The sequence below is a fragment of the Mobula hypostoma genome, chromosome 7 (genome assembly GCF_963921235.1).
Source record: "Mobula hypostoma chromosome 7, sMobHyp1.1, whole genome shotgun sequence".
Taxonomy (NCBI): Eukaryota; Metazoa; Chordata; class Chondrichthyes; order Myliobatiformes; family Myliobatidae; genus Mobula; species Mobula hypostoma.
Window position 1 is genome coordinate 22,482,661 of NC_086103.1, and position 25,517 is coordinate 22,508,177.

General features: G+C 43.2%; 1 protein-coding gene across 3 annotated transcripts in view; it reads left to right on the plus strand.

The window, feature by feature from the left end:
• The window catches only part of slc36a1 (solute carrier family 36 member 1), a 66,154-nt gene that overhangs the window by 23,568 nt on the left and 17,069 nt on the right, over positions 1-25,517 (plus strand). For all 3 annotated transcript variants that reach the window (XM_063053139.1, XM_063053138.1, XM_063053140.1), the window contains 4 exons: positions 9,574-9,669; positions 12,699-12,783; positions 15,073-15,291; positions 21,588-21,686. In XM_063053139.1, the coding sequence (XP_062909209.1) occupies positions 9,574-9,669; positions 12,699-12,783; positions 15,073-15,291; positions 21,588-21,686 (499 nt within the window). The remainder of the gene's footprint in view (positions 1-9,573; positions 9,670-12,698; positions 12,784-15,072; positions 15,292-21,587; positions 21,687-25,517) is intronic.

Genomic DNA, 25,517 nt, shown 5'->3' on the forward strand with positions numbered 1-25,517 from the left:
ACAGGAAATATGAACCTTAGGGGTTCATAACACCATCTCAAAGCAGTCTTCCTCTCTCTCTCTGTCTCTCTGTCTCTCTGTCTCTCTGTCTCTCTGTCTCTCTGTCTCTCTGTCTCTCTGTCTCTCTGTCTCTCTGTCTCTCTGTCTCTCTGTCTCTCTGTCTCTCTGTCTCTCTGTCTCTCTCTGTCTCTCTCTGTCTCTCTCTGTCTCTCTCTGTCTCTCTCTGTCTCTCTCTGTCTCTCTCTGTCTCTCTGTCTTTCTTCAAAAGCACAGTTCACAGGGGTAATTCAGGACCCCATCACAGCAACTAAAAACAAACCATAAGGTGGGGGGGAGGTAAAATATGGAGGTAAGCTAGCCAGCAATATCAAAGAGGATATCAAATAATTTTTCAGGTGTATAAAGAGTAAAAGAGAAGCGAGAGTTGGAAAATGATGCTGGCGTGGTAGCAATGGGGGATAAACTGAACAAGTATTTTGCGTCAGTCTTCACTGTGAAAGACACTAGCATTATGCCATAATTTTGAGAATGTCAGGGGTCTGAAGTGTGTGCAGTTGCTATTACTAATGAGAATGTGCTTTGGAAACTAAAAAGTTTGAAGGTAGATAAATCACCTGGGCCAGATGGACTATACCTCAGGGTCCTGAAAGAGGTTGCTGAAGAGACTGTAGAGGTATTAGTGATCATCTTTCAAGAGCCATTAGTTTCTGGAGTGGTTCTGGAGGACTGGAAAATTGCAAATGTCAATCCACTCTTCAAGAAGGGAGGGAGGCAGAAGAGACAAAATTATAGGAGGAGTTGTATTTGTGGGAGTCGATTGTTAAGGATGTGGTTTCAGGATTCTTGGAGGCACATGATAAAGTAGGCCATAGTCGGCATGGTTCTCTTAAGGGAAAGTCTTGCCTGACAAGTCTGTTAGGATTCTTTGAGGAAAAAACAAGCAGGATAGACAATAATAGAGTTGAATGTCTGTTAGATGCATAATAAAGTAACAGAGCTTTAACCAGCGACCAATCCGTACATCAGAAGTTTGAGGTGATGGGATTTCGCTCAGGTCCACTGCCCGAGTAGAAAAAGGGGACAGCAGTTGTGGCACTATAATAGAGCTTTGATCAGCAGCTTATCTGCATTTGAGATTGATTAGCAAGAGCAAATTAAAGGAAGGCATGGGCAAGTGCACTGGCCATCATCTGAGTGGACAGAGTCAGAGTGGTGATCTTGAGGCTTTAGCTCTTCAAGGCTTCAGCGAAGAGAGGCTTGAGACAGAAAGGAAAGAAAAGCTCTGGGTAAAGTGTTTTTTTATATCCTTTCCTTCTTTGTATCTGCTCAGCTGGGACAGTAGAGGTGCTGTGGGAAGGCATGGAGACCTCCAGTGTCTCTGATGACTACAACTTAGAGATGTGCATCCAGCTACAGCTTCTAACAATCCACGCTGAGGAGCTGGAACTGAATGAGGTCTCGATCATTTGGGAACTGAAGGTGCGATAGATAGCAGGTAGAGAGAGGTAGTTACACCCAAGATGCAGGATACAGGAAACTGGGTGACATTCAGGAAGGGGAAAGGAGCTAAGGAGCCAGTGCAGAGTACTCCTGTGGCCATCCCCCTCAACAAAAGGTATATCCCTTTTGATACTGTTGGGGTGGAGGGCACGATTGACCTACAGGAAAGTCACAGTCTCTGGCACTGAGTCTAACTGTTCGACTCAGAAGGGAAGGGTAGGGAGAGAAGAGGCACACTGCGGTGATGGGGGATTTGTTAGTTAGGAGAACAGACAGGAGGTTCCGTGTGCAAGAACGAGATTCTCGTATGGTATGTTGCCCCTCGTGTGCCAGGGCCTGGGACACGTCGGATCGAGTTGTCAGCATTCTTAAGTGGAAAGGTGAACAACCAGAGGTCATGGTCCATATAAGTAACGATGTTATGGGTAGGACAAGTAATAACATTTTGCATAGGAATTTCAAGGAGTTAGGTGCTAAGTTAACTAACCCTAATGCATGGGTTAGGGTTAGGATGCGAGTATGTGGGCGGTGGGCAAAATATCCCTCTAGTATTTGTAGATCTCGTACTGGAGATGCAGTATCACTTCACCTTGCCACTTTGTTTTTGGCCCACATTGTCATTATCTCGGTCCCCGACATGCCTTTATTGGGACCTTCTTCCTCGTTAACCTCTGTTCTGGAGTTTAAGTTAAAATGGTGGAGTTATTGCCTATGGATAGTGTTTGGGGGGGGTGGTTATAGGGAATGGGTGCTGTGTTCTAGGGGTTGTGCAGTAGTTACTTGAGGGGTGTTGTGGGGAGGGACAGGCCTGGGGGTAGAGTTAGGTAATGGGGATGGAGGATTCACGGCGAAGGGGGGTGGGGTGGCAACTGGCATTGCGGGGTGGAGGGGGGCTGGTTTCTGCGGGACCTCGCAGTAGGGGGAGGGCTGAAAGAGGAACTGAACTGCTGGTGATATTGGGTGAATTTGGCCCCTTGGTGGGGTAAGTTCTTGGGTTTATGGGGGTGCATAGGAGGGTTGGAGGTGTTAGGTTTAGGGGCAGGGCACAGGACTGGGGATGCGAGAGGGGATGGTAGAGGCAGATATTACGTAGGCCCCTCTGTGAAGTGTGGCTTGGGTTATTTGGGGTGTGTCCAGTTTAATTGGGGTGTGTGGTCCATTGGAAGTTAGGATTAGGGTGAAGGGTAGTGTTGGGGGTGTTTGTGGGGTGGTGCAGATATCGTTAGACTGGTGCTGTGGGGTGAACCTGGCTCCCTGGTGGGGAGAGGGCTCGGGTTTATGGTGGTGTGCAGGAGGGTTAGAGGTGTTAGGCTTAGGTGTATGGCTGGGAGGTGGGGCTGAGGGACCTTGCGGTGGTGGGAGGGGTTGAAAGAGCACCCGAACTGATGGTGAAGTGGGGTGAACTTGGCCCCCTGGTGGAGAAAGGGCTCTGGTTTATGGGGGTGTGTAGGATGGGTGAAAGTGTTAGGTTTAGGGATAGCGCTGAGGAATGTGGATGCAGGCCTACCCATGGGGGGGTGGTGGGAAGAGGAGCATGGGGCCCAGCGTTAAGTAGGCCCCTTTGTGGGGCTGTGGCCAGGGTTATCTTGGGTGTTGTCCAGTTTAGTTGGGGTTTGTGGTCTTTGGGATGTTAGGGTTAGGTTAGGGGGGTAGGGTCAAGGGATGTCCGCGGGGTGGCGGGAGGTAGACTGGTGGTGTGGGGTGAGGTTGAGCTTGGCCCCCTGGCGAGAAGAGGACTTGGGTTTATGGGGGTGTGAAGATGTTAGGTTTCAGGGCAGGGCCGTGTGATGAAGACGCATTCTTCCCTGTGGGGGTGGGGGGGGAGGAAGCTGGGGGGTTGTGGTGAGTGCTGTGTCTGGATCAAACTGGTCGATAGGAGTCTATTCTTCCCAGGGGTTATCCATTGTAGAGTTATAATTTCTATCTTTATCCCTCTCTATTCCGTTTAGGTGTTACTATTTGGGGAATTAGTTTCTGTTCTGAGGCCTAGTTGTTAGGCTCTATTTCCAAAGTAAGACGTACCTTTCCTATTTAATGGTTACCTGTCTTAATTTTGTTTCTGGGTGGGTGACTGAAGGGGATCCTCCTCTTCCTCCCTACTCTGGTTTTCTCAATAATTTTCTTAATTATTGGGTGCAGTGTTGGTCCTTTAGTGAGTATATTTTATTTTTCTGGCCTAGCTTTTTAGGCCTCGTTTAAACTATTCGGGGAATACGTCTATAGTGTTTCAATCCATCTCCTCTCTGCTCTTTTTCTTTGGAGGTTTGACCAGTTTATGTTAGTTTCCAGGCCCAGGATTTCCAAGGAGTACATTCCATGCTCCAGGAAGTGCCTACTAACTGGTCTGTTTTGGTTTCCTCTTGTGATATTACTGAGGTGCCCTGTGAGTCTGGTTCGCAAGGTCTCCCCTATGTGTATAATATGGCATTGTTTACACTGGATTGCACGTGCTAAATTCTTTTGTTCACAAGTTATCCTCTGCTCTATCTCGGCCCACTTTCCAGTAGCTCTGTTGTGTATGCTTTTTGAGATTTGCAGGTATATGCGTGCCCTTCAGTTTCCCACCTCACAGTTTGGCGCTGCCCGTAATTTGGTACTGACTAGGGTTAGGGTGCTAAGTTAAAGGGCAGGACACCCATGCCACATACTAGTGAGGCCAGAGCTAGTTAGATTATACAGTTTAACACGTGGCTAAGGAGTTGCTGTAGGAGGGAGGGCATAAGATTTTTGGATCATTGGACTCACTTCCAGGGAAGGTGAGACCTGCACAGAAGGGATGGTCTGCACCTGAACTGGAGGGGACTAATATCTTCAGGGGGAAGATTTGTTGATGCTGTACAATATGGTTTAAAGTTGAGTTGCAGAGGGATGGGAACCCATAGTTCATGGAGAGGTTGTAGAGGCAGATGTTGGTAAGACCTCAGACAAAATCAGGAATCACAAGGTTGAGCACGATGTGACTCGTGCCCTGTGCTGCTTTTATTCAATGCAAGAAGTATTGTAGGAGAGGTGGATGAGCTCAGGGTATGGATCAACGCATGCAATTATGACATAGCCATACGTGAGACTTGGTTACAGGAGGGGCGGACTGGCAGCTCCATATTCTGGAGTTCCATTGTTTTAGATGTTACAGAGTGGGAGGATTAAAGGAGGAGGGGTGACATTACTAGTCAGAGAAAATGTTACGGAAGTGCTCCGTCAGAACAGACTGGATCCACTATTAGGGTATGAAAAAGGGCAGGTGATAGAAGTCTGTGTAGGGGAATACTTTGCATCCGGTGACCACAATGCCATTAGTTTCAAAGTGACTATGCAAAGCGGTATTTATCTCTCTTCCTGAGACACCTGGAGCAATATAATGTGAATTATAGAGGACCGTAAGTTTAATGAGTCATATCACCAAGATACTTATAAGAATTTTGATGACAAGAACTGAAAGTAAGATACAAGCTGAAACAGGTAAAGAATACAAACAACAGGAATTCTGCAGATGCTGGAAATTCAAGCAACACACATCAAAGTGGCTGGTGAACGCAGCAGGCCAGACGGCATCTCTAGGAAGAGGTACAGTCGACGTTTCAGGCCGAGACCCTCTCGGCCTGAAATGTCGACTGTACCTCTTCCTAGAGATGCTGCCTGGCCTGCTGAGTTCACCAGCCACTTTGATGTGTGTTGCTTAGGTAAAGAACAATGTGGTTTTGTGAAAGACAGAAGTACAGGAAACGTAATATTGATGTTAAAGATGCTATCAGAACGAGCTATTCAAGTGCAAAAAGATTTGTTTGTTTTATTGACTACACAAAAGCATTTGATAAAGTAAAGCACAATAAGGTATTTGAACTATTACGGAAAACTCTAGATTTAGATTCAAAAGACCTCCACCTAATCAGAAATCTGTACTGGGAACAAACTGCCGCTGTAAGAATAAATGGAGAAGTGAGTCAGTATGCAAAAATCAAGGGAAGCATTAGACAAGGGTGTGTTTTCTCCCCTGATTTATTTAATGTGTACAGTGAAACAATATTACGAAAAATGAGACATCTTGGGAATCAAAGTTGGCGGTGAAAACATCAATAATTTCAGATATGCAGGTGACACTGTGTTAATTGCAAGTACAGAGGAAGAACTACAAAACTTAATTGATATAATTGTTGAAGAAAGTGCAAAAATGGGTCTATCTATCAGTTGCAAAAAGACAGAATGTATGGTGATATCCAAAAAGAAAGAGAATCCTATCTGCAGGCTGAGAATAAATGGGGAAGACATAAATCAAGTACAGAACTTTTGCTACTTAAGAAGCTGGGTGACATCAGATGGCAGGTGCGACTTGGACATCAAAAGAAGAATAGGGATGGCAAAAGACACCTTTACGAGAATGAAGAGTATACTGACCAATACTAAACTAGGCATGACAACCTGCCTCAGAGTTCTGAAATGTTATGTTTATCCAGTTATGTTATATGGCTCAGAATGTTGGACAATATCTAGTAACATGAAGAAACGAATTGTAGCAGCAGAGATGTGGTTTTTGAGGAGGATGCAAAGAATATCATGGATGAAATGAATCTCTAATGAGGATGTCATCAACAGAGCAAACACAAAAAGAGAAGTAATGTATGAGATCATGAAAAGGCAACGTAACCTCATTGGACATCTGATTAGGAAAGAGGAGTTAGAATGCATGGTAATTATGGGAAAGATTGAAGGGAAGAAATCAAGAGGAAGACAGACAAATGATGGAGACAGCAGCCAGAGAACTGGAAATGAATGCCAATGAATTGATCCACTTGACCCGAAACAGGAGTGTGTGGGCCATGGCAGTCAAAGCTCAAACTGGGCACGGCACCTGATGATGATGATGCAAAGAGGTAGGTCGTGTCCCTGGGTTGAAATTCTAAACTGGAGAAAGGCCAATCAGAACTGATTTGGCAAGTGTGAATTGGGACAGGCTGTTTTCTGGCATTGATGTACTTGGAAAGTGGGGCCTTTCAAAAACAAAATTTTGAGAGTACAAAGCTTGTATGTGCCTGTCAGAATAAAAGGTAAAGATAACAGATGTAGGAAACTTTGGTTTTCAAGAGATATTGTGGCCCTGGTTAAAGAGGGAAAAAATGGTGTATAGCAAGTGTAGATAAGTAGGAACAAATTAGGTGCTTACAGTGTATAAAATGCAAGGGATCACTTAAGAAAGAAATAAGGGAAGCCTAAAGTTGCTCTAGCAGATAAAGTGAAGGAGAATCCAAAAGGATTCTACAGATATACTAAGAACAAAAGGATTGGGAGGGAATCATTTGGACCTCTAGAAGACCAGAATGGTAATCCATTGGGAGGGAACGTCGACTCAGACCATGAGAGGCCTGCGTCGGGCATTTTCATGCCTTACAATATACAGATTGGAAGTCTGTGTGGGGTGCCACTCCTCGCACAGACTAGACCAATGTGTGATTAAGTGCCTTGCTCAAGGGCACAAACACGCCGCCAAAGCTGAGGCTCGAACTAGCGACCTTGAGATAACTAGACGAACGCCTTGACCACTTAGCCACATGCCCAACACCATGTGTGGAACCAAAACAGATGGGGGAGGTCTTAATTGCATCCTTTACACCTGCATTTACTCGGGAAATGGATACTGAGTCTACAGAAGGGAGGCAAAGCAGCATCAACTTCATGGACCCTGTACAAATTACAGAGCAGGAGGTGTTTGCTACCCTGAGGCAAATCATGATGGGTATATCCCTATGGCCTGACAAGGTGTTCCCTTGGACCCTACTGGAGGCAAGTGCAGAAATTGCCAGGGCTCTAGCAGAGATATTTAAAACATCATAGTGACAAGAGAGGATTAGCGGATCGCCAGTATTGTTCTGCTGTTTTAAAAAAAGACTCTAAATAGAAACCAGGAAATTATAGGCCGGTGAGTCTGACATCAGTTCTGGGAAAGTTATTGGAAGGTATTCTAAGGGACTCTGTATATAAGTATTTGGATAGACATGGACTAACTAAGGATAGTCATCATGGCTTTGTGCGTAGTTGGTCATGTCCAACCAACCTCAGAGTTTTTTGAGGAAGTTACCAGGAAAGTGGATGAAGGCAAGGCAATGAATGTTGTCTACGTGGATTTTAGTCGGGCATTTGGCAAGGTCCCACGTGGGAGGTTGGTCGAGAAGGTTCAGTCGCCTGGCATTCAGGATGAGGTAGTAAATTGTATTCGACATTGGCTTTGTGGAAGAAGCCAGAGAGTGGTCCTAGAGTGTTGCCTCTCTGACTGGAAACCTGTGACTAGTTGTGTGTCGGAAGGATCGGTGCTGAGTCCTTTGTTGTTTGTCATCTATATTAATGATCTGGATGATGATATATTTCACTGAATCAGCAAATTTGTGGATGACACCAAGACTGGGAGTGTAGTGGACAGTGCAGAAGCCAGTCGTGGCTTGCCAGAGGGATCTCGATCAGCTGGAAAAATGGGCTGAATAATGGCAGGTAGAATTTAATGCAGACAATTTAGTGTGAGGTTTTGCACTTCAGTGTGACCAACCAGGGTAGGCCTTACACAGTGAACAGTAGGGCTCCAAGGAGTCTCGTAGAATAAAGGGATGGGAATACAGGTGCATAATTCGCAGGACACATAGAAGACGAACAATGTAGATCACCAACATTTCACTCGAAGTTGCACTGATGATGTTGCCTAGCTGGGTAATGGAACATCTGCAAAGTAACAAGCCAGCTTGGCGAGCTACTCCTTAACCTGAGCTACAAATCTTTTCCAACATCTTTAAAAGCTAATTTAGAGGTTGATTTTGTCACGTGACCAGCAACAATGAATATAGAATTGAGTCAGGTTTTAAAAACAAACATTTATTAAACTCTGCTCAACAATAGCGAAAAGTCTTCAAACGACTAACTTAACCAGAAGTTAACTGCTATACGGCAACTCTGAAACAGTTCTTAAAGTGGTAAATTTGAACACAGTCTTAAAATGGTAAATTCGAAAGTCCAAGTGATTTACACAGTCAATAAGGAGAGACTTCTCTGGAATCGGATTTCTTCGAAGACGTGACGTTACTGCTGATTCCGTCCAAAGGATTCACAACGAAGAAAATAAAACAGCTTAAAGGAACTGACCTTTTCCTGGTGAATGAACACTGTACCAACCTTCCTGATCTTGCAGGAGTTATCTCCCTCCCTCTCCCACTCCCTCTTCCACTTTCAAATCTTTTACCAGCTCTTCTTTCAGTTAGTCCTGACGAAGGGTCTTGGCCTGAAACGTCAGCTGTACCTCTTCCTAGAGATGCTGCCTGGCCTGCTGCGTTCACCAGCAACTTTTTTGTGTGTTGCTTGAATTTCCAGCATCTGCAGACTTCCTCGTGTTTGCGCCAGAAAAAGCTCCCTTTTTTCCCTACTCTTTGCCTCCTGCTAGTGTTGGTATTCAGAGAGCCTGATTCCAGAAATATCAATGGCCCTCGGGTACAGCAAGTAAGTAATGAGGCAAGTGAATTTTTGGCCTTCTTCATATGGTGGTTGGGGCACTGAAAGAAGGAAACCCTGTTAAATCTGTATTGGGAAAGTGTGCCAAACTTTAGAAAACTTGCAGTTTTGGTTGCCTCAATTAGTGATGGATTTACTTTAAACTGAAGGTTTGGTACATTAGTAGTTAAGGTGATATTCTTTGTAGAAAGTAGAGCAGATTAGGCCAGTGCTTCTGAGGTGAGAAGAGACAAGGTGATCTCATTGACCTGATGTTCTGATAGGGCTTGACAAAGTAGTTGTTTTACAAATGTTTCTCTCTAATTTCCTGTTTTAATTGCCATCTGAGCAATTGTTTGGAATGGCTTCCTTTGAGGTATTTATCCAATTTCTTTATAAACCTGTTGCAATAAAGTTCCATGAATTATTCTCACTTCATTTTGTTGCTATATATTGCTTGCAGTTTGCCCGTGAGTGGGGAAAAAAGCATAGTTGCTAGAGGCACAATTTTCTTGATTGAATTAAGTGGAAAAGGGTTTTCTATTGAAATTATTTTAGAAATGTATATTTCTGATGCTGACATTTTTCCAAATATTGTTTGTAAATATATAGATTAAATAAGCCATTTCTGGATTATGGCAATGTTGTGATGTGCAGTTTGGAAGAATCCCCCAACTCGTGGCTCCAGAAGCGTTCGAATTTTGGAAGGTATTTAACTCTGTTGAGAACATTGCTGGGGTTCATTTGTGAATGGAAGCATATACAGTGCAAATCAGCAGGTGACAGCTGCAGATAAAATTATTGGGCCAGACTTGAAGCCAACGGCATGCTGCTAGTGCTAACTGCTGACATATTGTGCAAGTACTGGCCTGCCTTTGCTAATCCCTGAAGCTCTGTTTTCAGTTTTAAATATGCAAGTAATTGATGGTAAGGGTACAGAATCATTCCAAACTCTATTAACCCAATAAAGCTAAGATGTGCATTATTGCACAAAATATTTAATTTTAAATGTTCAGTAATGTATATTTTAAAATCTATAAAATTAATCTCCGGTGTCTTTCAATATATTTATAGTTAACCTTGTCCTTGAGAGCTGCTCCTGGTCATTCCAGTAATGGACTGAGTTTGCTTTTCCAGGTTTAGCAGACAGATTTCCCATCTTAAGTACTGCAGAATTCAGCCAGTTTAAGCTCTGGAATCTGATGGGCTTCATCGGAGTGTTCTGTGCTTATTATTTATATTCCAATCAAAATCCAATTCAAGTTTAGTTATCATTCAACCACACATGAATGCAAGCGAACGAAACTGTGTTCCATCGGGGCCGAAGTGCAAAAGATACACATCACATTCAAAATAACGAGCAAAATAACAGTCACGCCCACTCCAGCTACTCCGATCAGCGAGCAGTTCACTGACGGGGCAGACCCAGAGCCCTTGCAGCCCAGCACCATCCAACCATAAAAAAGACATTTAACTAAGAAAGGGGCTATTCAGCCTGTCAAGTTTGTGCCTGTTCCCAGCAGAGCAATCCTGGTCTCTTTGGGACTTCTGCATACTGATGAAGGAAACTTCCCTGAACACTTTTAGCAAACTCTATTCCATCTAGTCCTTTTACAGTATGGGATTCCCATTCAATATGTGGAAAGTTAAAATCGCCTGCTGTAACAACCTTGTGTTTCTTGCAACAATCTGTGATCTTTTTACAAATTTGTTGCTTGAAGTTCCTAGGACTGTTGGGTGGTCTGTAATATAGCCCCATTGACGTGGTCATAACTTTCTTATTTCCGTGCCCTGTTGATCTATGCCCTGACCTCGTCCATCTTTCCTACAGTACTGCTTGCATTGAAATATACACAGCTCAGGACACTAGTTGCACTATGCACAACCTTTTGATTCCTGATTTTTGTCTGAGGTCTTGCAGGATCTGTCTGCACTAACTGTTCTGACACTCTGGTTTCCATCCCCCTGCCACTCTAGTTAAACCCCGCTGTGCAGCATTGTCAAACATTCCTGCTAAGATACTAAAAGAGGCCTGATGCTCCAATAATCTTATGCCCTCCCTCCTACTCCAGCCCCTTAGCCACATGTTAAACTGTATAATCTTCCTAGTTCTGGCCTCACCTGCACATGGCAGTGCTAGCAATCCAGAAATCACAACCCTTGAGGTCCTGCCCTTTAACTTAGCACCTAACTCCCTGGACTCACTTTACAGAATGTCGTCACTCGTCCTACACATGTAATTTGTACCGACATGGACCATGGTCTGTGGGTGTTCACCCTCCCACTTAAGAATGCTGCGGACTCAATCTGAGATATCTCAGATCCTGAAACCTAGGGGGCAACGTACAATGAGGGAATCTTGTTCTCGCCCACAGGACCTTCTGTCCATTCCCCTAGCTAACGAGTCCCCTATCACCACAGTGTGCCTCTTCTCCCTGTTTCCCTTCTGAGTCGCAGAGCCAGACTCAGTGCCAGAGACCCAACCACTGTGACTTTCCTCTGTAAAGTCAACCACCCCCACCCCACAGCAGTCTCTGAAGTAATATACCTGCTCTTGAGGGGGATGGCCACAGGGGTACTCTCCACTGGCTCCTTATCCCCCTTCTCTTTCCTGACTGTCACCCAGTTTCCTGTGTCCTGCACCCTGGGTGTAACTACCTCTCGGTAAGTCTATCTATCACCCATTCAGCCTCCTGAATGATCTGGAGCTCATCCAGTTCCAGCTCCAACCCATTAATGTGGATTGGAGCACCTTGCAGTTGTCATCAGGAACACTGGAGGCCGCCCTGCTTTCCTACATCCTGCAGGAAGAGCGTTCCACTATCCTGTGTCATCTCTACTGTCTTAGCTGAACAGATGTAAAGAAAGGAAGGAAACAAGAGAACTTTACCTAGATCTTTTGTGCCTTCTCGGACTGAAGCCTTGAAGAGCTAAAGCATCACCACTCTAACCGCTCCAACGATGGCCACTGCGCTTGCCGCTGCTTTTCTTTAATTTCTCTTGCTAATGAATACCAAACACCGATTGGTCACTGGTCAGACCTAAAATAAGCTGCTGCGATCTGCCGCTGCCTTTTTCTACTCGGTTAGTGGGCCTGAGTGAAATCCGCTCCTCTCGAACTTCCGAAGTCCAGATTGGTTGCTGGTCAGAACTCAAGTAAGCTGCCCCTGCCTTTTTCTACTCGATCAATGGACCTGATTGAAACTGCCTTCTTTCAAACTTCCTATGATCAGATTGGTCATTGCCAAGAATGTTTTCAACAACCTCTTTGAATGCCTTCCATGAGATTTTCTCCAGTCCCACTAGAAGTTCTTCAAATTGCCTGTCACTGGTGACCGGTTAGATTTGTGGAAAAACAAATCTGCCTTCCTTAATCTTGGCATCAGTTATTCTGACTCAAATTATGAATTGAAATAACAAATACTGGTGACTTCAAAAAAAAAATGGCGAGTGATAGGGGAATTTCATGGTGATTTTCACGATCAGCAGCCCAAAATCCGTAAGATATACCCAAAAGTATTCAGGAAGCAAAATCTCTGTTGTTCAGTGTATTTTATAATGTATCTTCCACACTGCCAAATGGGTGATGACTGAGTTTCAGTGACCTAGTGTAAGGTAATTGGGGATGGGGAGTGGGTAGTGGGTAGTCTCATAATGACATTAATACTTTCTGTGCATTTTTAAGTGCAAGAAACCAAATCAATTGCAGTTTAATTGTTGCTTGTATTGTCTGACAGGTGGTTTGTGGAATTCTTCTTGATTCTAACCCAGCTGGGGTTCTGCTGTGTTTACTTTGTATTTCTGGCTGACAACATTAAGCAGGTAGGTGTTACCTTACCTTAATGACTACTTATAATGTTGCAGTAAAGTCATTGCATTGAAAGCTGTTTAGCAACATGGATAGCAAAAGCCATTCTTCAAAAACCAAAGAAAATGTGCAGATGCTGGAAATCCAAGCAACACACACAAAATGCTGCAGGATCTCAGCAGGCCAGGCAGCATCTCTGAAACAGAGTACAGTTGACATTTCATGCTGAGACCCTTCATCAGGACTGGAGAGAAAAAAAGATGAGGAGTCAGAGTAAGAGGGTGGGAGGAGGGGAGGAAGAAACGCAGGTGATAGGTGAAACCAGGAGGCGGGAGGGGAGAAGTAAAGAGCTGGGAAGTTTATTGGTGAAAGAGATACTGGGCTAGAGAAGAGGGAATTTGATAGAAGAAGACAGAAGGCCATGTGGAAGAAAGAAGATGGGGGAGGAACACCAGAGGGAGACGATGGGCAGGTGAGGAGGTGAGGTGTGAGAGGGGAACAGTGAAGTAGGGGTGGGCAGTTACTGGAAGTTTGAGAAATCGATGTTCATGCCATCAGGTTGGAGGCTACTCAAACCAAATATAAGGTGCTGCTCCTCCAACCTGAGTGTGGCTTCATTGCGACAGTCGAGGAGGCCGTGGACTGATGTGTCAGAATGGAAATGGGAAGTGAAATTAAAATGGGTGGCCACTGGGAGATCCTGCTTTTTCTGGTGGGCAGAGCATAGACACTCGATGAAGCAGTCTCCCAATCTATGTCGGGTCTCACCGATATACGGGAGGTCACGCTGGGAGCAGCGGACACAGTATATGACTCCAACAGACTCGGGAGATGAAGTGTTGTCTCATCTGGAAGGACTGTTTGGGGCCCTAAGTGGTAGTGAGGGAGGAGATGTCGCACTTGTTCTGCTACGCCTACTTTCTTCCTTTGTTTGTTGAAGCATTGATTCAGGAGTCAGGAGGTTGTATTGCAGCTTTACACAACTCTAGTTTGGCCACACCTGAAGCATTGCATTCGACTGTGGTTCTCCACCACCACCACCCCCCCCCCCCCCAGCCCCCAATCACAGGAAGAATGCCTAGGCTTTGGAAAGGGTGCTGGAGAAGTTTCCTGAGATGCTGTCTGGATTCGAGGGCATGAACTATAAGGAGAAGTTAACAAACCAGGGCGGTTTTACCATTAGAGACCTGTTTGTGTGAAGGCACACAGCTCAATGTCCCTACATTTTGCTGTTTTGGATTTGATAGGGGTAGTGTAAAGGAGATGGAGGGGTTGCACTGATAAGGGAGAATGTCACCAGCAGTACTTAGACAGCTCAGCCAAAGAGGCAATTTGGATGGAGCTCGGGAACATGGTGCAGTTGTGCTGATGAGATTGTGCTATGGGCCCTCCTGTAGACACTGAGAGCGGGAGGAACAGATAGGTCAGCATTATGGAGGCGCAGGAACAATAGAGCAGTCCTAGTGTGGGGACTTTAACTTCACCAGTATTGACTGGAATTTCCTGAATAAAAGAGGTTTGGATGGGACGGGATTTCTTTGTTGCATGCAAGGTGGGTGTGTGGGGGCTGGTGTGTACCACATTTACTAGGATGCTCCATGGGTTGGAGCGTATGAGCTACAAGGAAGGATAAGTCAAACTGGGTTGTTCCTTTCAAAGTGTCAGGTTGAGGTATGGTTATCAGCAAAGTTCAAAGTACATACATGTCACCATATTCAACCCTGCGATTTGTTTTCTTGCGGGCATACTCAGTAAATCCAAGAGCCTTAATAGAACAAGTGAAAGACCGCAACCAATAGGACAGCAAGCAACCAATGTGCAAGAGGCAACAAATTGTGCAAATACAAAAGAAATAATAATAAATAATAAGCAAAAAATATCAACAAGTGAGTCCATAGGTTGTGGGACAGTTCCGTGATGGGCCATGTGAAGTTGGGTGAAGATCTTTTCCAGGTTGGCAGCCGGTAACTAGCCATGTAACTTGGAGATTGGTGCTCCAGCTTTTCAAAGTCTATATTGAGTATGGCCAAGGCACCAAACGTTATTTCCAGTACAAAACAAAATAAAAAAATGAAACCTGTAGTCTTACGCAGATAAAGTAGGGGGTCCCTGCAAAGGGAGCTGTGTGCGTCATTTGTGAAGTGATGTGTTTTTTCAGCTCCTTTATCTGGATTTCTGTGTGTTCCAGATACTTAGCTACAAAGTTCACAGGAGAAATGTCTCCTCCAGTCTGGTGTAGTGCAAACCAAATGCGCATTAAACGGCCGGCTGACTGACTTTAAAGTCTAACTTTTTACTTTTAGGTTGTGGATGCAGCAAATGTTACCACTAATGACTGCAGTCGAAACATCTCAAGTGTTGGATATGGAAGCATGGACAGCCGCCTGTATATGCTGAGCTTTCTGCCTTTCATCATTCTGTTGGTCTTCATTCAAAACCTGAAGTATCTGGCTCCTTTGTCAATGCTAGCCAATTTAGCTATGCTTCTGAGCCTTATTTTGATTTATATCCACCTCTTCTCAGTGAGTAATTTCAGTTTATTTTCCTGCATGTGTGACTTAATTTTACTTTTGTCATGTTTTTGAAAACATGATTTAAGTTGCTAAAGCTCACTTTTTAAAAAGTGAGGAAGGTGGGGAAAAAAAATCACAAACCTCTGGTAAAACCTCTTGAAATGTTAGTGTTTCAACTATATTTGTACAAATCTTGAGTATTTTTGTTGTCATTGTGTGCCATTTGAAATTGTAGCCATGACTGGAAGAAAAAGATCGTTTTATGTACCAAATTAACTACTTTACATTTTGGAACAGAATGCTGATTCAAATAGATAACTTCGGCCAAAGATACAAGTTTGGAATAGTTGGGTGTCATAACTTACAGTCTACATTTTGTTGATGCATGTATCTCAGAGTTCATTATCTTCTATAACTGTTCTCAGAAGTGCAATTTGTTTCAACTAGTTTACAGTCAAGTTTTGATTAAATGCCAATAAAATATTGGGGTGGATATCGGGTGTTCTGTTTGGAAAGGCAGAAACTGTGATGTTGCTTAGGCATAGCATCACATGCCACTTTGAACCAAACTGACAGAATATGCTTTAATACTCAACTCAGTAAGTCAGAAAGTAAATTGTCAGGCACTGTTGAAAATTGAATCAGAATCAGGTTTAATATGTCATGAAATTTTTAACTTTGCTGAAGTCGTATATTACAATACATGATATAGGAAAAACCAAATTACGGTAAGTAATTACTGTATATGTGTATCAAATAGTTAAATTAAATAAGTAATGCAAAAACAGTAGTGAGGTAGTGTTCATGGTTTCAATGTTCATTCAGAAATAGGATGGCAGAGGGGAAGAAGCTGTTCCTGAATCGCTGAGTGTGTGCCTTCAGGCTTCTATACCTCTTACCTCATGATAACAATGAGAAAGGACACGTCCTGGGAGATGGGGGTCCTTAATGATGGACACCACCTTTCTGAGACATCACTTCTTGAAGATGTTTTGGATGCTACAGAGGCTCGTGTCCATGATGGAGCTGACTAATTTTACAACACACGAGCTTACTACAATCCTGTGCAATACGCACCCCATACCAGATCTTGATGCAGCCAGTCAGAAAGCTCTTCACAGTACATTTATACAAATTTTCGAGTGTTTTAGGTGACATACGAAATCTCCTCAAACTCCTAATGAAATATAGCCACTGCTTTCCTCCTTTGTAGCTGCATCGATATGTAGGAATCAAGAGCTTGAAATTGTTCATCCTTTCCACTTCTGATTACTCATGAGGATTAGTGTGTGCTCCCTTGTTTTTTCCTTTCTGAAGTCCATAATCAGCTCTTTGGTCTTACTGACACTGAGTGCAAGGTTGTTGCTACAACACTGCTCAACTGGCTGGTATATCCCACTCCTGTATGCACACTCGTCATCATCTGAGATTCTGCCAACAATGATTGTATCATCACCAAATTTATAGATAGCATTTGAGCTATGCCTAGCCACACAGTCATGGTTATAAGGAGAGTAGAGCAGTGGGTTAAGCACACACCCCTGAGGAGCACCAGTGTCGATTGTCAGTGAGGTGGAGATGTTATTACCAATCTGCAGAGATTGTGGTCTTCTGGTTAAGAAGTCGAGGATCCAGTTGCCGAGACCCAGGTTCTGTAGCTTTTCGATCAGGGCTTTTAAGTTGATCTAAATGAGTCAACCAATTTGGCCTCCTAGATGATTTAATTTTCCATATGAAGCCTTGTATTTCTCATTGACAAATTATCTGAATAAATTTAATTTTCCTGATAAAATTCTTGCCAACTTCCTGGATAAATGCAACAAAAGCATTTTGAAGCTACAACTTCTTTGCAACAAAAATCGCCTGCCTTTTTGTTTTTAACTCATTAGACCTGTATGTTAGCTTTATTGATCCATGGATAGAAGCCCTGAAGTCCCTGTACTTCATTCACTTGTAGTCTTTCTACATTTAAATCTGCCGTTTGATTTCTCTTACCAGAGTGCATGACCTCACTTTATCGCTTTAAACTCCATTTCATGGTATTCTTATCACAGTAATCTACTCCATTTATTTCCCATATCATGGATCCCGTGCAAACTTTCCCTTCCTCCAAGTCCTTCAAACTTCAAAGTGCATTTATTATCAAGGCATACGTACGGTGTGCAACCCTGAGATTCGTCTTCTTGCAGGCAAGACAATGAAATGTGCAGAAAAAAGATTGCGCAAACAACAAAAAGTGAATTAATTAGCACACAGAAAATTAAACATCACACCACAGCATCCCAAAAAGTAAGCCCACAGCCACGTGCCGCCGAGGCGGGTGAAAGAGATGGTGGCTGCCACAGTAGCCACTAAGTCAGTCAGTTCAGTGCTGCGTCAATTGCTGCAGGCCAGAGTCACAGATCCAGTTCCATGCCTAAGCGTCTTGATCAAATTGAGCAAATAGTAAAGTGTGCTTAGTGCTGAGGGAATTAAACAGGAAACCGCAGCCTAAAGTGAGTCCACCGCCAAGGTGATCAAACCTTGCAGTGTTGGACACAAGACTCCTGCACTTCCGCCAACAGCAGCGAGATGGAGCCTGGTCAAGCACGAGCAGACGACACTGAACCCCCATTGGTTTCCCACTCTCATCCTCGTCGATTTCAATCTTGCTCGACGCTTTAATATGTGCACAGTAACGGAGCTGACCATGGGTTTGTGTTCCGCCATTAGGGATCGATGCAGCGTACACCCCCAATAACAGCCATAGCTGCGTTCCATGCCAAATCCCCCAGGAGGTCGCAGAAGCTCCAGATTGTTAAGTCGACCCAAAAATACATTCATTAAAGGGAAATTACAGGTTGCAATCGATCGCAGCCCAGAAGTATACTTAGAAGAAAAAAAGTATCCCGAAGCTTTGTAAGCTGTCTACAAGGTGTCACCATTGGTGACTGGCACCATCTTGCCTGAAATGTCCTTAATGAATATTAAACCATTGTCGGTCAAGCACTGGTCTCTGTGGTGCTCCACTAGTTATATCCATCCACTTTAGAAAGGATCCATTTATACCATTTTTTTTAATGGGAGCTATCTTCAATCCATTCTAATCTACTTCCTCTGATAGAGTACCTATAAAATGTATTTGCCCCGCTTGGAAGAGTTCATCTTTTCTTCTTTTACAACATTAAATCACAATGGATTTAATTTGGCTTTTTTTGACACTGATCAACAGAAAAAGACTTTAGGGTCAAAGTGAAACCAAATCTCCACAGAGCGATCTAAATTACAGATATAAAACACAAAATGATTGATAGCATTAACTATTCGCACCTCTTTAATATGATCAAACTAAATTTTAACTGGTGCTGCTAATTGGTTTTCATAGTCACATAATTAGCTAAATGAAGATCTGTTTTTGGAGACCTGTGTGCAGTCAAGGCGTTTGAATTGATTACAGTGAAAAGACAGCTGTATCTAACTGCTGGCGAGACAGTATCCTGGCAAAAACTACACCATAAAGGCAAAAGAACATGCCAAGCAACTCCGCAAGAAGGTTATTGAAAAGCATAATTCAGGAGATGGATACAAGAAAATCTCCAAGCCCTGACTATCCCGGAGTACAGTTAAGTCAATCATCAAGAAATGGAAAGAATATGGCACGGCTGTAAATCTGCCCAGAGCAGACCATCCTCAGAAACTGAGTGACCGTCTGAGAAGGGGAGTAATAAGGGAGGTCACCAAGAGATCTATAACAACTCCGGAAGTGTTACAAGCTCCAGTGACTGAGATGGGAGAGACTACACATACAGCAACTGTTGCCTGGGTGCTTCACCAATTACAGCTTTATGGTAGAGTGGCAAAGAGAAAGCCACTGTTGGAAAAAACTCACATGAAATCTTACCTAGAGTTTACCAGAAGGCATGTGGGAGACGCTGAAGTCAGCTGGAAGAAGCTTCTATGTTCTGAAACAACCAAAAATGTTTGGTGTAAGCCAAACACTGCACATCAGAAACACAGCACCCTTACCGTGAAGCATGGTGGTGGCTGCATCATGCTTTGGGGATGCTTCACAACAGCAGGCTGGAAGGCTTGTGAAGTTAGAGGATAAAATGAATACAGCAGAATACAGGGAATCCTGGAGGGAAAACTGTGACTTGGAAGAAGATTTGTTTTCCAGCAAGACAATCACCCCAAACATAAAGCCAAAACTGCACAGGAATGGCTTAAAAACAACAAAGTTAACGTCCTGGAGTGGCCAAGTCAGAGTCCAGACCTCTATCCAATTGAGAATTTGTGGCTCAATTTGAAACGGGCTGTTCACTCACAATTTCCATGCAATGTAATAGAGTTTGAGCAGTTTTTTTAAACAAGAATGGGGAAGAATTGCAGTGCCCATTACAAAGTTGATAGAGCTCTATCCCCACAGACTCAAGGCTGTAATTGCTGCCGAAAGTGTGTCTACTAAATACTGACTTAAAGGGGGGTGAATACTTAGGCAATCAATTACTTTATGTTTTATATTTATAATTGATTTAGATCATTTTTAGAAATTTGCTTTCATTTTGACACCAAGGTCTTTTTCTGCTGATCAGTGTCAAAAAAGCAAATTAAATCCACTGTAATTCACTGTCGTAAAACAATAAAATATGAAAACTTTCAAGGTGGGGTAAATACTTTTTATAGGCACTGTACCATGCACTTTTAATGTGTGCACCATCCTCTATTCTTGTTACATGAAATTAAGATCCACCACATCTTCAAGTTCCCCTCAATCACCTCTTCCTGATATATACTTAAAGAAATGGAGTAAATTTGTCAAATATAATTGACCTTTCACAAAACCATGTTTACAAGGTTTCATTAATTCTGCTTCTCCAAATGAACAGCTAGTTCCTCAGACTCTGGCATCTTTCCAATAACGGCCATTAAGCTATCTGCCCTGTAGTTTCCCACCATCTGCATTCAGTAGACGCTTGTCTGAAATTCGCCGTTGACTTGTCGTTCAACTAAAACATCTCAGATTGGGGGTGGGCTGTAGTTCTCCTCTTCTCTGATTAAACTTAATTCCGGTAATGAAGTGTTGATTAATTGATGTGTCTCATCCAACGTAGTGCACTTGATCATGACACACCAAATCCATAGTTTTGACTGAATCAGTGGCAGAACTATTTGCTCCAGTTGTGCATGACTGCTTTGACCATGAGTCCCGAGATAGGTGATCCTATTGGTGTGCCCTTGATTTGTTCGTGCGGTTGTCTATCAAGAATAAAAGACCCCCTACCTACGATGCACAGAACGAACACCATATACAAAATTCCATGTGCCAACTGCAACTAGCATTATATTGGACAGACTGGTACGAAGCTATCATGAACATGAACACCAACAGTCCGTAAACCGTCATGATCAACTTTCCCTTGTATCTATACATTGTGGCAGCGAAGCACATCAATTCGACTGGACCAATGTCACTATCCTAGGCCAAGCCCGTCAACGACAAGCCCGAGAATTCTTGGAGGCTTTGTTCTCTGCACAGAATTCTATCAACGAGCACATCAAAATGAAAACACGAAATCTGCAGATGCTGGAATTACAAGCAACACACATAAAAGTTGCTGGTGAACGCAGCAGGTCAGGCAGCATCTATAAGAAGAGGTACAGTCAACATTTTGGGCAGAGACCCTTCGTCCTGACATTCACCAGCAACTTTTATGTGTGTTATGTCAAAATGAACCCAGTTTACATCCCACTTCAGCATCAAGTCATCAGTCCAGAGCCAAGTCACACCTGATTACACGCGTCAATCAGTGAGGATGACGTTAATCCTACATAACGGTCGACTAACACAGCCTGGACGACAATTATTACCTAATTGGATTTTAGCGAACCAATCGCGGATTACACAATTGGTAACCAATAGAAATGGCACGCATGCATACACACGCGCACTAGATCACCAACGTTTCATTAGAAATTGCACTGATGATGTTGCCTGGCTGGGTAACGAAATGTCTGCAAGCTAAGAAGCCAGCTCGACGAACTAGTCAACAACAACATCCTCAACCTGAGCTACAAATCTTTTCCAACATCTTATCTTAGTCCAATATATTGTAAATGTAGAAAATGAGACAAAAAATGTAAAAATTGTTGTGGGGGGCTTAATATATTATCAATACACTATATATACTATATCCATCAGCAGCTGTCTGTCCTTCATTATACGATTATCCTCATTATTGAATTTAATCTTGAGCATGAATTTATGAATGTGGTGAAAATTTTACTTATAAACATTAGATCTAAATATATAATTCTTAATTGTGCAGCATTTTTCACATACGATGGATCTACCAAAAGTTGGTGATTGGAAATCTTTTGCAATGTTTTTTGGAACAGCTATATTCGCATTTGAAGGCATTGGTGTGGTAAGTGAAAGATAATGGTGGTGGTGTTAGTCTTTTTAATATATGATTGAAATTACACAGCTATTTCTGTATTTAACCCTGCAGTCAACAAAACTGTAACCTGAGCTACTGCTTCGGTAGCCATTGGTTTGGTTAACTTTACTAATTTTTCCCTTTACTGCATGTGACAAGGAGCACTTGGTAAACACACACAAACATTGCCTTGTCATTCTACTGTCATTGTGATAAGTGTACATGCTTTAGTATCTTCCCCGGTATGGTTTTATAAGGGGTCCTAAACCAAGCTGATGTGCTCAGATTAGCTTTATGGTGCCTTTCCTGCCCTACATTGTTTAGGCATCACTGACAAATCTGTTGGAATTCTTTAAGGAAATAATAAGCAGGATAGACAAAAAAGAATCGGTTGATGTTGTGTACTTGGATTTTCAGAAGGCCTTTGACAAGGTGCTACACGTGGGGCTGCTTAACAAGTTAAGAGCCCATGGTGTTACAGGAAAAATGCTAGCATGGATAGACCATTGGCTGATTGGCAGGAGGCAAGAGTGAGAATAAAGGGAGCATTTTCTAGTTGGCTGTCAGTGACTAGTGGTGTTCCAGAGAGGACTGTATTGGGACCACTTTTTTTTGTTATATGTCAATGACTTGGATGATGGAAAGTTTAAGAAAGCTTTTTGTAAAGTTTGCAAACAACACAAATATAGGTGGAGGGGCGTATTTGTTTTGAGGAAATAGAGAGGCTACAGAAGAAATTACGACAGATTAGGAGAATGGGCAAAGAAGTGGCAGATGGAACACAGTGTTGGGAAGTGTATGGTCATGCACTTGAGTAGAAAAAATAAAAGGGTAGACTATTTTCCAAATGGAAAGACTATTCAAAAGATTTTATTTATACTTAATACAAACATAGAAAACCTACAGCACAATACAGGCTTTTCGGCCCACAAAGCTGTGCCAAACATGTCCTTACCTTAGAAATTACCTCGGGTTACCCATAGCCCTCTATTTTTCTGAGCTCCATGTACCTGTCCAGGAATCTCTGAAAAGACCCTGTCGTATCCACCTCCACCGCCGTCGCCAGCAGCCCATTCCATGCACTTACCACTCCCTGCATAAAAAAACTTACCCCTGACATCTCCTCTGTACCTGCTTCCAAGCACCTTAAAACTGTGCCCTCTCGTGCTAGCCATTTCAGCCCTGGGAAAACGCCTCTGACTATCCATATGATCAATGCCTCTCATCATCTTGTACACCTCTAGCAGGTCACTTCTCATCCTCCATTGTTCCAAGGAGAAAAGGCAGAATTCACGCAACCCATTCTCATAAATGCATACTCCCCATCCAGGCAACATCCTTGTAAATCTCCTCTGCACCCTTTCTATGGTTTCTACATCCTTCCTATAGTGAGGCGACCAGAACTGAGCACAGTACTCCAAATGGGGTCTCACCAGGGTCCTATGTAGCTGCAACATTACCCCTGGCTCCTAAACTCAATCCCACGATTGATGAAGGCCAATGCACCGTATGCCTTCTTAACCACAGAGTCAACCTGCGCAGCAGCTTTGGGTGTCCTATGGACTTGGACCCCAAGATCCCTCTGATCCTCCACACTGCCAAGAGTCTTACCATTAATACTATATTCTGTCATCATATTTGACCTACCAAAATGAACTACCTCACACTTATCTGGGTTGAACTTCATCTGCCACTGCTTACCCCAGTTTTGCATCCTAGCAATATCCGGTTGTAACCTCTGACAGCCCTCCACACTATCCACAACACCTCCAAGCTTTGTGTCATCAGCAAATTTACTAACCCATCCCTCCACTTCTTCATTTATAAAAATCACGAAGAGTAAGGGTCCCAGAACAGTGAGGCACTGTTGACCGACCTCCATGCAGAATATGACCCATCTACAAGCGCTCTTTGCCACCTGTGGGCAAGCCAGTTCTGGATCCACAAAGCAATGTCCCCTTGGATCCCATGCCTCCCTACTTTTTCAATAAGCCTGGCATAGGGTACCTTATCAAATGCCTTGCTGAAATCAATATACACTACATCTACTGCTCTACCTTCATCAATGTGTTTAGTCACATCCTCAAAAAATTCAATCAGGTTCGTACGACACGACCTGCCTTTGACAAAGCCATGCTGACTATCCTAATCATATTATGCCTCTCCTGATGTTCATAAATCCTGCCTCTCAGGATCTTCTCAATCAACTTACCAACCACTGAAGTAAGAAGGTTGATAGGCAGGGGTTGATAGATACTTGATTGGTTGGGCATGAAGGAATATGAGGAGAAGGCAGGAGATTGGGGCTGAGGGGGATAATGCATCAGCCATGATGAAATGGCAGGGCAGACTCAATGGGCCAAATGGCCCAATTCTGCTCCTATATCTTACCGTCTTGTACTCCATTCCTTTAGTAATGAGGATATGTAAATATGTCATGTTGTTTGTGTACTATATTTAAGGTCAAAATTTCTGTTTATATTGTAATGTGATTGTAACTACATTGTGGGGTGCATCATATTCTAATTCATGTGCAGACTTAAGTTAGCTTTGTTGGCATGTCCTAGTGCCTAAACAAAAATGCTGATTGCCCTCAGTGAGAGAGAGCGAGAGACTGAATTCCCAGGAGTACACACTGGCCAAGTATAAGTACAGAACTATTATTGTGTTTTATAGTAGATATCTTTTTGTAAGGCCGGAAGATATTCAGCCCATCAAATCTGCTCCACCATTCCATCAGGACTGATTCCGGATCCCACTCAACCCCATATAGCTGCCTTCTCACCATATCCTTTGATGGACTGACCAGTCCACCTTATCTGGTATTTTTAACATTTGGTAGGTTTCAATGAGATCCCCCCAGCATTCTTCTAAATTCCAGTGAGTACAGGCCCAAGGCTGTCAAATTCTCCTCATCTGTTAACACCTTCATTCCTGGAATCATCCTCGTGAACCTCCTCTGGACTTTCTCCAATGACAACATATCCTTTCTGAAATATGAGGCCCAAAACTGTTGACAATACTCCAAGTGCAACCTGACTAGTGCCTTATAAAGCCTCAGCATTATCTCCTTGTTTTTATGTTCTATTACCTGTGAAATAAATGTTAACATTGCATTTGTCGTCTTTAGCACAGACTCGACCTGTAAATTAACCTTATGGGAGTCTTGCATGATGACTCCTAAGTCTCTCTGCACCTCTGACGTTTGAATTTTCTCTCCATTTAGATAATAGTCTGCAGTATTGTTCCTTTTACCAAAATGCATTATCATACATTTCACAACACTCTGTACTATCTGCCACTTTTTTTGCCCATTCTTCGAACTTGTCTAAGATCTGCTGCAATGACGTTGTTTCCTCAGCACTTCCTACCCCTCCACCCATCTTCGTATCATCCGCAACCTTTGCCACAAAACCATCAGTTCCATTATCTGAATCATTGACAAACAATGTGAAAAGTAACAGTCCTATTACTGACCCCTGAGGAACAGCACTAGTCAGGGGTAGCCAACCAGTTAAGACCCCTTTATTCCCACTCACTGCCTCCTGCCTGTCGACCATTCTTCAGTCCGTGCCAATATCTTTCCTGTACAGCACCTCATCAAATGCCTTCTGAAAATCCAAGTAAATGACATCCACTGCCTTTCTTTTGTTCACCCTGCTTGTTACTTCTTCAAAGAACTCTAATAGATTTGTCAGGCAAGATTTTCCTTGACAAAAACCATGCTGACTTTGACTTTCTTTATCATTAATCTCCAAGCACCCCAAAACCCTGTCTGTAACAGTAGACTCCAACACTTTACGAGCCACTGAGGTTAGG